A 12540-nucleotide genomic window follows, 5' to 3' on the forward strand; every position below is an offset into this window, starting at 1 on the left:
GGACTTTCTTGGGGCAACCTGTACCCAATCAATTTAATGATTCTAACTAACACAAGTCAAAATATATTATATTGAAAATATTTCAACTTATGCTATCTCAAAGTACTCAGTCATTGTACTTGAGTGTTTTACTGGGGTAGTTGTCTCAGACTCTCAGGCACTGGATGCCTTGGTATTTTTTCTTTCATATGTGTAATTTATTTCGGTTTCAATTTAATGATATTTATTGACCGACGTCAATCTACTATTATGACAATTGAAGGCTCAGATAGCATTTATCATCTGATCTAAGCGTCATTTAAGCGCACGTTTAACCAGTATAACCGTAATTTACTTCGTGTTTAGGTTATTATCATTAAGCTCATATTTGCAACAATTCAATGTTCAGTTTTTTTTTTTTTTTTTTTTAATTGCTGTTTAACTATGTTTACAACAATTTAATGACCAGATAAATATATCTGTCTTAACCAAGGTAAGTATGTTTTTTTTTTTCATTTATTTTACATGACAATTAAATGTCCGGATTCAGTAATCTGCTGGTTCCACATATATCTATATCAGGGATGTAACGGAGTTCTGCTTCTGCTTCCGTTACTGCGGAACTTCCGTTTTGTTTTACACATCCGCTTCTGTTCCGGTTCTGTTATTTTTCAAACGGAAGTTATAACGGATGTCGGAACCTAGCGCGACGGTGGGACATGAGCGGTGTACATCAAAGACCAACAGGTCTATACCTATCATTCGCTCATCTCTCCGCTTGCCACGTGCTGCGATACTAAACATTAATCGCTTCATTCCATTGCGCGCCAATATTTGTCCTGTCCACCTAGTTAGTAGCGAGTGAACAACTATTCAGTGGTGCAGGGCTTATCTACGATCCCCTTAGAAGCTCCCCTTAGATTTGTTTATTAAATACAGTTTACTTCTTTTACAATCACTCCATTTAATTTAAAAATTTAATTGTGTGCTAACAATTACACATATAATTTTTACTGGTCAGTTTTGGATTGTATTATACTACCTACGAGTAAGTTTTCTTTTCGTTTAAAACCTTTTACGGCATAATAAAGGTTTAAAAGGATTCTTATGTGATTTTTAGTGATTACCTAAACAACAAACAATCTTAAAGTTCAAGGTGATTTAAATTTTTGGATTGTAATGAATACTTAAGATAAAATATCAGGTTACTTTCCTTTTCGTTTTTAAAACCTAAGTGGGCCTAAAGGCTGATTACAAACTGCTGATTACAGGCTGAACAGTAAACACCTAAAAGTTCTAGGTAATTTAATTAGTTTTGGTTTATGTTATACCTATGTGGTATTTTTTCATTTCGTTTTTAACATCTATAACTTCCGCTTCTGGTTCCGGTTCCGCTTCTGCTTCCGTTAAACTAAATTCAAAACTTCCGCTTCCGCTTCCGGTTCCGTTAAAACCACATCCGTTACATCCCTGATCTATATTTATCCTCGTAAGGCTAAAGTCATGTCAAATTAATGACCAGATACATTTTATCTGCTTTGAATGAGCCGTGCACACTGTACAGGTCAGATCATTGTTATTCTGTTACCAGTAGGTTTTTTTTCCATGACAATTTAATGTCCAGATTCGGTAATCTGCTGTATTAACTAGCTTAATAACCAGAATTTCTGTTATCCAATTCACACACATGACAATTAAATGTCCAGATTCTGTAATCTGCTGTTTCCAAATTCGCAATTTAATGCCTTATTTTCAGCCACAAATGGCATAAAATTTCATAGTATTTAGATGCCATTTAAATGGTCAATACTAAACAATACAATTGAATGTACAGAGTGCACCTCCATGTGCTGTTTCCAAATTCGCAATTTAATGCCTTATTTTCAGCCACAAATGGCATAAAATTTCATAGTACTTAGGTGCCAATTAAATGTTCGATACAATTGAATGTACAGAGTTGCATGCATATCCGTTTAATGCCTCTTTTTTTTCTTTAAGTTAACGTAATCCAATAACAACGGGGTGTATATTTCTTTATTTATTATAAGTAGGTATATTTAGCACTTAATGTGAACCCATCTAGTTTTCTGGTTTTTAAGTAATTAAATACTCAGATAAAACTGCTCGAAATCGGCGTTAGGAATGTTTACGTAAGTCAATCCGCAACAAGAGTATTAGTCACGATTTTATGGCATGTTCAATCAATTCAAAAGATTCACGTTCAAGTGATAATCTATCTCTAAATAAGTGTTACTTTCCCGACATATGCATAGATCCTTTCATTTGCAGCTGTAGTTCAAGTAACCACTTAATGAAGTCGTGACTTACGTTATTTTTACGTAAATTCACCCCTGTAAGGAAGTATACTTAGGTAAGTATTTATCTAGTTTGTTTTGGTTTTCACCTTACTCTCAAACATCGACTAATGCTACCATAGGACATTTAAGTGTGATGGTTGTACAACATTTTATCATTCAAGTAAATGCCTTATTTAGGTAAATAGCTCAACCATTCATAAATTTAGCAACATCACATAATTTTGTGTATTAAACCAACCAACAGGTAGATGGTAACTTCACTAATTAAAAATAAATATCATTTCTTTTGGTTGGACGGAAATTATTGTAATGATTCCGGGCTGTGATTTATGTAAATAATAAATCAATTTTATAAACCCACTACACATAAACTCAAATAACATTTTGGTACCTAAAAACATTTGGCAATCTAGGTAGGTAACCAAACCGTTTACTAGGTAGGTAGGAGCCACACACCGACACCTGTATAGGCATGACAATCTAGGAAGGCTGGCCGTATGTTGTCAATTGCCTCAAACATTTTATTAATTGCATCGTTCGGTTACCTGCTTAAGGTTTATATTCGCACGGTTGAAAGAAATAACATTTCATTTATTTTTATTTGGTTTTGACTTAATTCTTGAAAAACTGCCGTTATAATCATTTCGCTTTGTAGTATTTAATGAACACTTTCATTTAGCTTCATTACGTTCCGAAACTACTAAGAATGCCAGTAATTTAAAACGGCAGGTAACCAAACCTGTTTACAAAAAGATAACGGTGCATCATGGCGCATCGTTACTCGATTTTATAGGTTATGTTACTTATGTTTCTATCCCATCTTTTCCGAATACTAGATTCACGTGGTAAGTACTTGCTTTTATCCTCGTCGCCACTTGTAATGTCACGCTATTACACTATATACATCGGGTTGGCTCGCCAATACACACCGCACGTCCGTGCTCCATCGCACTCGGACACCGACTGCCATATGTACTCGAGACACCTATACACTACACCTATAGTGGCTGAGGCCCGTGAAGGTGGGCCACATTCCTGGTCCAATGTTTACATTAACAGCATTAGCGGAATTGTCACAGTGATATCTTTGTTCTTTGAGACGGGGCGGATATTATAAACACCGCCGAACGTAGCCGTGGGTCCGATGTGGTACGTAATGAAATTAGTTGTTTATTATAAGCATTCCTTGAGGAGCCAAGAGGGCATTAAGATTTGGGACATGGTTGAATATAGACGCGCGACCGCGCGCTATCCCAGAACCGTGCCGTGAGATTACGTGTGCGCTTTAAGTACCGACTTGTACCACTTGACCCACGGATTCGTTTCCGTTTCTGATAACTTAGTGATGTTAAAGCTTTGATTGACTTGGTGTGATTTCTTTGTGATTTGGAACTTAATTAACTGTCGTTGTGATTTAGTAATATTCGTTACATAATTTATTGCATAAACATTTACTGGACTTGTGTGTGTGATATGCCCACCGTTTCCGCCCACCATGGAGCTGGTGCCAGGCCCCTGATGCTTTCGTAGAGCTACCGGCTCCGACATATATATATATATTACCTGACTTTATAACTTCTTATATTATTTTAGTGTTATATTCGAACTAGGGTTTCGATATATTTCAAAGAATTGGAAAATAATTACAATGTAATTATTTTGATGCCAATAAATCAAAGATTTGTATAATTAAAAACGACGTTCACTGAATAATGTTGACATTGTCAGTAAGTGCGAGAGGGACACCAGCCCAAACAATGACCTCTCATGTGGACACACTTTTTGACCTAACTACACAATCTAGTTTAATAATTCTAAATCTATGATGAGTTCAGACGGGATATGTTCTGTAAAAAGTCGTATAAATTAAAATAATTAATTTTGTCGAGAACAACACACGGGCGCGCCATCTGTCCCAGCTGTGGTGCTTTACTCAGGCCACACGCTATAACCATACCGAGCGCATCGATCAGCTGCTTAGTTCCAACGCGCGCCAATAGATGGCGCAAAAGCTATATTGCGAAACGGGACAATGACGTCATCTTTTTCGTGCATGCTGCCCGTACGAACGAACACGTCAAAAAAACCACCATAAGCCTCCCCACAGACGAGTCTTCATTTTCATAATCTTAAAAAAAACTTGTATGCAATCTGACAGTTCAAACTGACACTGACAAGACACTGACAGATTTGAACTGTCAGATTGCATACAAGTTTTTTTTAAGATTATGAATTTTTAAGACTGTCTGTGGGAAGCCTAAGTATGTACATACAGCCTCGCAAAAAAGAGTAAAAATTATAGACGGTCAGGTCCAAGCACATTTTCTCATTGGATTCAAGTCAGGTCAACCTAATCTTGGCAAATTCTTTAATAATCTTGGCACTGAAAAATGGCGCCACCGTCTTTGTAAAACGCTTATCATGTAGCAACTATTGAGTTACTATTGTACACCTTTTGTATGAGAACAGTAAGTTATGTTAGGATAAACAATTTTAGTTTCATTTTTATCCTTTTTTGTCAGGCTGTATTGAAGATTTTTTTATCTCGCTCTCACCTACTTGAATAGTTTCGAAGTCGCGGTACGGTACAGTCGTGTGTTAACTTCTTAACGTATGTCAAAATCAAAACTGTCAAGTGATGGCTGTCACTTCAGTCTGAAGGTTAGGTTATGTTATGTTGTTAAAAAATATAAATGAACGCCCTTGCTCCTGGTTAGTGTTAGCACCTGTTAGGTTCTACGTTTTTATTTCAAATACATTATTATTTCACATAAGATAATTCCCGTTGTTGGAGTTTGGCAGTCACGGCTACTTGTAGTAATTGGCGAATACAATACGCATACAAGCGTAGCGGTTGCGATGGACGTGATGCTAGCGTGTCGCTGCTGCCTGCTGTGTCCCCCGGACAAAGACCTGACGACGCCGCACACACATCTCGGCAAAACGGAGATATATGCCGACATGATCAAGGAGTGTTTTGATATTCAAGTAAGTTGTGTGCACAAATTTAAAAGTGTGTGAAGTCAATGGATGATACTGTTAAAAATGTTAGGACAGCATGGTGTTTAATTAAATGTGTGAATGGTTTAAGTTGCAGCTGGCAATGGGCGGCTCGGGCTCGAGCGGCATCTGCTGTACGTGCGTGGGCCGCCTGCGAGACGCGAGCGACTTCAAGCTGCAAGTGCAGCGCAGCCAGGCGGAGCTGCAGGCGCGATCGCAGGGAGCGAGCCTCGTCAAAGGTCAGTGTATTGTGACAAGCAAATAAACGGATATCTATCTATCTATCTGGGTCCACTCAGCAGGTTGTTGACTTTTCTATCCAGCCAAAACCAGAATGTAGTATCTGGTTGGATACCGGTTAGAGTTTTAGTACCTAAACTAAGAATAAAATTTGAGTAGCATTAGTCACATAGTAATCAATGTTATGGTTAGATTTAACTCACAAATAAATATAAGCATTAGATAGTACAAAATACTGTGAATTAAGTTCATTTTCTCTCAGGATTCAGTTTGGTTTCTAATCGTTAACATTCCTATAACTTTTGCTTCGTTTAGATAAAAACTTCTTCTTCTTCTTTACATCCTGTTACCCTCTGCTGGGGTGTAGGGCTCGAATCATATTTCTCCATTTACTCCGGTCTTGGGCAGTTTGAGTGACCTCCTCCCACCCCATGTCTAGCACCCTGAGCTCCCTGAGCTCCTGAGATAAAAACTTCAGACTGAATATTCAGTGACTCGCTGGGGTGGTCCACATGTTAGAATCCAATCAAACTATCCGTGGGATCTCTAATAGTGACATGTTTTGTGTTTGTAGTGAGTGACTTGTTTTGTTTGTTTGCTCTAGAGGAAGAATCTGCAGTAGAGTGTGAAAACCCAGAAATGCAGGACACACATGAGACTTGTGGGTCCGAGCCAGGTGAGTCTGCTACGCGGCAATGATACATATTACTATGTATCATTATTTTAATAAATTTAAAGAACACATCTTAAGAAAGAATAGTTGGATACAGGCAAGGCAACTATCAGTTGTTGTAATTGCCTGCCTGATTAATAAATAATAAATAAATAACTTCTCATGAACTCAAGCACGGAGCAAAATACAACTAATAATTATTTATGTGACTGCTACACATTATGAGACATTAAAACATGAGTGTTGCTTTAGTAAACGAGCCGAAAGGCGAGTTTCATAATAAGATAATGCAAGTCTTTAATGCTTAATTATGTACAGTTGCATACATAACTTTATCGTCATGTATATAATAAGTTTCTACAATAATATATGTACGTAGGTATATTCCGTCCAAATTTAGGGCAGAGATAAACTCAACTAGTGTTTATTAGTCAGTTCACTTTTGAAACATTTGAAATGAAACAAATGACTGACTGATGAACTTCAATAGCAATCATATTTCTTCCAAATAAACATTCTTAAGTTTAATGTAATTATATGAAATAAAATATATGAAATTTGATAAAAATATCTGCTGCTTATAAAGTTATTTGGTTCAGGTGAAGAGCCGGCGGTCAAGCCGGAGATGCTGGATGAAGACACACCTGAGGAGATATTGCGTGAGTATTCAGTTTAACTATAGGTTTAGAATTGACCAGAACAGCAGTGGCTGGTAGTAATTTCCGGGAATAGCAAAAAAATAGCCATAAGTATATATTATATCGACAAGTAAGATATGTATTGCAATTACAATCCATCTGATAATTATAAAGGTATTAAACAATTTGCATAATATATACTTAATAGTCACAAGAAACGTGTTTTTTCTAGAATAAAATAATGCAAGATTTTAGTCTTTAATGTCTTTATTGATGTAAAATTGCATAATTTACGAAACACCAACATATCCGTGAAATGCCACTAAAAATAAAATAATTAACATTTAACATGTAGCGCCACTAGCGGCTAATTAATCAATATTCCCTAATTCAATTTTTTTTTGAAATTATCGATATGAACTGCACTGGTCTTAATGTGGTAACATTAGTGCATAATGACCTGTCAATTTAGTTCGCCTAATTTTGGAGCCAAGTTTATCAGCGTGGCGACACTGAAGGAGATCTGTAGCACAAGGCACGGCCCGGAGCGAGGTCGACACGATCCCACGAACAGTATGTTTGTTTCAGATGAAGAGTTCACAGTCAAGTCGGAGCCGGCGGCCGAGGACGATGAGATGTCGCGTGAGTACCAACCCGAATGGGAAACACGAACTGTTAGATGTCGCTACAGGTCCCATTGGCAAGGCAGTACTTTTCCACTTAGAAATTTATTCTAAACCTAGTGGCATCGATTGCAGACGTTTTTGCTTGTCAAAAAGTTACAAACTGTAGCGGTCGGAAGGTTTGCCATCGGCGATCCAATACTTACCTACACCGAAAGCTGTGCTGGAATACAAACAAATAGAAACTCAATTTTGAAATGTTCCATTTTTATCGATGGAATTTTACTTCCCTATAAATGAATCTCAAGCAAAATGGTCAAGCTAATCTTGTCACTACAAAAAGGCGCCAAATTTGAAAAAAGTAGGCCTCACCGGCCAACAATGTTCATAAAGCGCTTGTCTTCCTAAACCTTGACGTTCGACGAGACATAATACTTAAAAAAAATATTGAAACTGTAGGGGATAAGGTATATGGGCTATCATCAATATCTTTTTTTTTCATTGACGTCTATGATTGGTAACTTCTAAATTATATGTTGCAGTGTGTTCGGACAGCAGCGCCGCCCGCACCAGGGAGCAACTCGCGATGGCTTGTTCCGTGGTGCTCGAGCGCCTCCACGGCGACGCGACTGCTCACAGCGGGGCCAAACCAATCCCCTGCGAACACTGTGGTGAACGCTTTAGAAACGAAACTATCTTAAATAAACACATTCAACATACACATTTGCCGTCAGTGCCAAAACAATTTGCTTGTGATTTTTGTAGTTCTACATTCCAAACTGAATCACTTAATTCAGAGCATGAAAAAATCGAACATGGTGTCACAAATTTAATGTGCGCTCATTGTGATTATTCAACAATTTCCAAGAGATGTTTAGTGGTTCACTTAAAAAGTCACTGCAGTTTCAAAAATCTGATTAAAAGTGATTTACACAAACATCAAGCGATACTCTCCGTTGATAAACAGACACACAAAACAACACACCTGAAATTAAATACCAGAGTAGAGCCTTATAAATGTAATACTTGCGATTACAAGTCTAGTAAAAGATCACACCTAAGAACACATGTAATGACGCATACTGGCGAAAAGCCTTTTCAATGTAGCCACTGTGCTTACAAATGCATTCACAGAAGAAACTTACAAAGACACCAAAGTATACACACCGGAGAAAAGCCTTACGCATGTAGTCACTGTGCTTATAAATGCAGGACGAAATTGAGTTTACAAAGACACCAAATAATACACACCGGAGAAAAGCCTTACGCATGTAGTCACTGTGCTTATAAATGCAACTCGAAATCAGACTTACAAAGTCACCAAAGAATACACACCGGGGAAAAGCCTTACGCATGTAGTCACTGTGAGTACCGGTACAGTCATAGGTCAAGCCTAAAAGCACACGTAATGACGCATACGAAATCAGACTTACAAAAACACCAAAGAATACACACCGGAGAAAAGCATTACGCATGTAGCCACTGTGACTACACATGCACTAAGAAATCATCTATGCGACATCACCAGAAGACTCACATTGGGATGAGCTCTGACGACGCAGCAATGACCTAAATCAAAAACAGACCTGGCATTGACATTTCACGCTCCTTCAATAAGGTAGAGCTGCTGTGACGCCGCTCACGCGCGCTCCCGTGTTCTTACTGTACACGAGTCAGTTGTAGTTATTTATGTGACTGGTGCATAATGAGGTGCATCAAACTACGCGTGTTGTTTTATGACAAGCCAAAGCGAGTTTCATAACTCTAAATTTTATTTTCCTTTGTAATGTGTATACTTTCCGTGGTATCATTCGTTATGGCCCTGACGGAAGATCAGCGTTGGCCACCCAGGCTAACACCATGCTGAGTCGGGACCATATTCATGGCAACTATGTGTACTTACTTACCTTTTGTGATGTTATGTGTGTAAATAATTCTCTGTTGTTGATCTGTATTTGTGTGTGTCTTTTATGTATTATTATGCCATGAATAAAAATATTTCTATTCTATTCTATTCTATAACAAAATAACATGAGTGTTTTAATGTCTACTCATGTACAGTTACATGTAACAATATTTTATTTTATTATTTGCAAAGCAGGCAGGCAGTTGTAGTTAAACTGATAAAGCCTGTTTCCAGGTGTCAGCAGAGGTTTCAGGCGTTATGTGGAATTAGCACTTGTCTAACTTATTCTTGAATTTTTTTGCGGTAAAGTTATGGTTTATTAAGTTAGACATTTACATTTATTGAACAAAAGAAATCATTAAAAAATACATACGTTTAGATCCACAGCGCAGGCTTCGTCATATAACAGACTGTCCATCCACCAAAGGTTTCATCAACATAAAACATTACCATAACATACACTATCCGCAACACGCATCGTCAAAACTCAAGCACACAAAAAACAAAAAAAAAAAAGACAAACACAATACCCTTAATAAAAACCTTATATCCCAACCCGGTCAGTACCCGGAACAAACGTCCCCAAAATACCAGCCGCGTTGCCGCGCTGTATAGCCAACGATATACGTTGTACCAGGTACGAACCCGATCTAGGATTCTTGAATTCGTTCACACTTTGGGCCGATATTACATCCTCCGGGAGCTGGTTCCGAGCTTTTACCACTATTGCTCCTCCTCCTCTCCTTATTATTTTACTACTCTATTATTTCTTTGTATTTAATCGCCAAGATGGTTACATGTGACAAATTATACACATAAATTATTTTAAAAATGTTAATGATGTGTTGATATTTCGTGAAAAAAAAAAACAACTAGCTCGAACACATGGATGTAGCTGGCCCTTTCTTAAAAACACACAGTGGCTTCGTACAACTTGACATTTTTTTTTATTTAATAAAAATATTATATATTCTCTATTTTCTTTGCTTTGTTTGGAAATGTAGAGTTTTAACTTTTTTTGCTTAAACTCGATCGAACGGTGTAAAAAGTAAAGAAACCAAGAAAGATGAGTGACAGTGGTGAAAATACAGTTTACTTATGTTAATTTGAGTATGAAATAAGTTTGACAGTAGAAGTAAGGTTACATACAATCTTTGCTTTTAATTTTTGATAAATGTATATTTTTAACTTTAGGTTAACTTGTTTTAGTAACTCATACAAAGACTATGGTAACCATTTTCTTTGACTCATGTGAGTCATTTTCATGACTTTTTTCTTTGTAATGTCTTTTTTAAGTTCTTATTTACTGTTTTTAATGTTCCGTACCAAAAAGGTACAACAGGAACCCTTATGGTGCGACTCTGTCCGTCTGTCTGTCCGTCTGTCACATTGTTAAATATCTCGAGAACTACTTACGCTATCGATATGAAATTTGGAACAGTTATAAACATTGTGAACCTCTACAAGTTGAAAGATTTTTTTTTTAATTAATTAATATAAATGATAGAAAATGGCCAAAATGAAAGGGGGTCAAACTGAAAATTTCTAGTAACTAGGTCAAGTGGGGTATCGTTAGAAAGAGCTCAAACTGTACATATCAAAACTATTTTTCATAATTTTTTGGTTGTGGAGAAAAAATGTTTTTTGAAGGAAAATGTAAAAAAAAATACCGTTACCCCCCCCTCATCTCCGAAGTTTACCAACATAAATTTATGAAATTTTCACCAAACATGGCTATTATAATGAATATTACAGGAAAAATAAAATCGTACGCGTATCTTGAAAACTTTTTTTTTAATTTATAAAAACCTTTCAGATTTACATTTTCAATTTCAACACCCTTGCGGGTGTTTATTGTACCTGTATTTTTTAACAAAATAACAATGAAATTACCTGCTTTCAAATAGAGGCAAAATGGTTAAAATCGGTTCACGCAATAAACAATTCTTCCATAAAATCATCTTCCATACTAGCTCGCGCGCATTAGTTTACTCAATTTGCCGATAGATGTCGCTGTACGTTGAACGCTCATTTACTACATCGCGTTTTTCCTGATATAATGAGGTCAGTTCAGGAGCGTCCTTGCGACATGTCGTAAGTCGTAAACTATTGAAGTCGAATAGTCTTGATTTTATTTGGACATTGTCTAACAATAAAATTGTATATTAAAATATTACTTGTTATGTGGGAAATTGAGTCTTGAGGGATTTAGTCAAATCTGTAGAGTTCTATGAATAACATTTTGATGATTCAACTATTGAAAGTTTGTACGGAACCCTCGGTGAGCGAGTCCGACTCGCACTTGACCGGTTTTTTTATTTAATTTCATGACGCATTGGATTATCTGTAATGTCATTGAAATATGTTTTCAAATAAATAAATAAATTAGTGATATAATTAAGCTTTTCAATCCTATTACGCCACTTGGCAAGCTTCGTGGCCTAAATATGGCACTCGACTGAAAAACTCTATTATATTACGTTTGTTCCAGATACTAGTGTGCGAACAAGTACTTTTACTTTTCGATTGTTATATTGATCCATTTCTCGACTACTGAAGAGTTTTGATGAAAAATAAAACTATTTTTTAAGACAAATAACAAAATAACTTTGTTGGACGGGCTGGTGTGTAAGATACTCGCGAATGTTGGATTATGTAGAAAAGTGTTTTCCTTTTTGAAATATATCATGCAAAAAAGGACAAAAATGTTAAGTTTAACTTTTTCGTGATGCACCATCCAACTGAAGTCATTTTGGATTTTCTACATAGGTAGGTAGTAGGTATGTATGATGTTCTTATAGAAACAGAAACTCTGTATGTAATGCATGCCTTAAAAATAAGACTTCTGTAGATTCATCCAGAATCCCGCCATCAGAACTTGTTTTTGATAAAAATGGGACCAATCTGTACTTATTTATAGACGGTCAGCCAAATCTCGGCACTAGAAAAAGGCGGCAAATTTGAAAAATGAAGGGCTCAGCAGACACTCTTCTTCATAGAACGCGTGCCTTCCTAAACATGAACGTTGGCGGAGTCATCACATCATCGAGCCACTTATAAATTGATTGAAAATATTGGGTTGGTAAGAAAGTAATGAGCGAATCATAACCAATATTGTAATTTATATTTAATTTATTATTTTAATCATTTATCAAAAATATAA

General features: G+C 36.6%; 1 protein-coding gene across 5 annotated transcripts in view; it reads left to right on the forward strand.

Moving 5' to 3' along the window:
- Positions 1-4840: 4840 nt before the first annotated feature.
- The window catches only part of LOC125239880 (zinc finger protein 501-like), a 120709-nt gene continuing 113009 nt past the window's right edge, over positions 4841-12540 (forward strand). For 2 of the 5 annotated variants that reach the window (XM_048147639.1, XM_048147634.1), the window contains exons 1-3: positions 4844-5285; positions 5389-5536; positions 6142-6213. In XM_048147639.1, coding sequence (XP_048003596.1) covers positions 5157-5285; positions 5389-5536; positions 6142-6213 — 349 coding nt within the window. In that variant the 5' untranslated portion in view covers positions 4844-5156. Of the gene's footprint in view, positions 5286-5388; positions 5537-6141; positions 6214-6809; positions 6870-7436; positions 7491-8013; positions 9220-12540 lie in introns of those variants that run through there. The other 3 variants (XM_048147641.1, XM_048147633.1, XM_048147632.1) reach the window with 3 other exon arrangements.

This window comes from Leguminivora glycinivorella, chromosome 26, assembly GCF_023078275.1.
Source record: "Leguminivora glycinivorella isolate SPB_JAAS2020 chromosome 26, LegGlyc_1.1, whole genome shotgun sequence".
Lineage (NCBI taxonomy): Eukaryota > Metazoa > Arthropoda > Insecta > Lepidoptera > Tortricidae > Leguminivora > Leguminivora glycinivorella.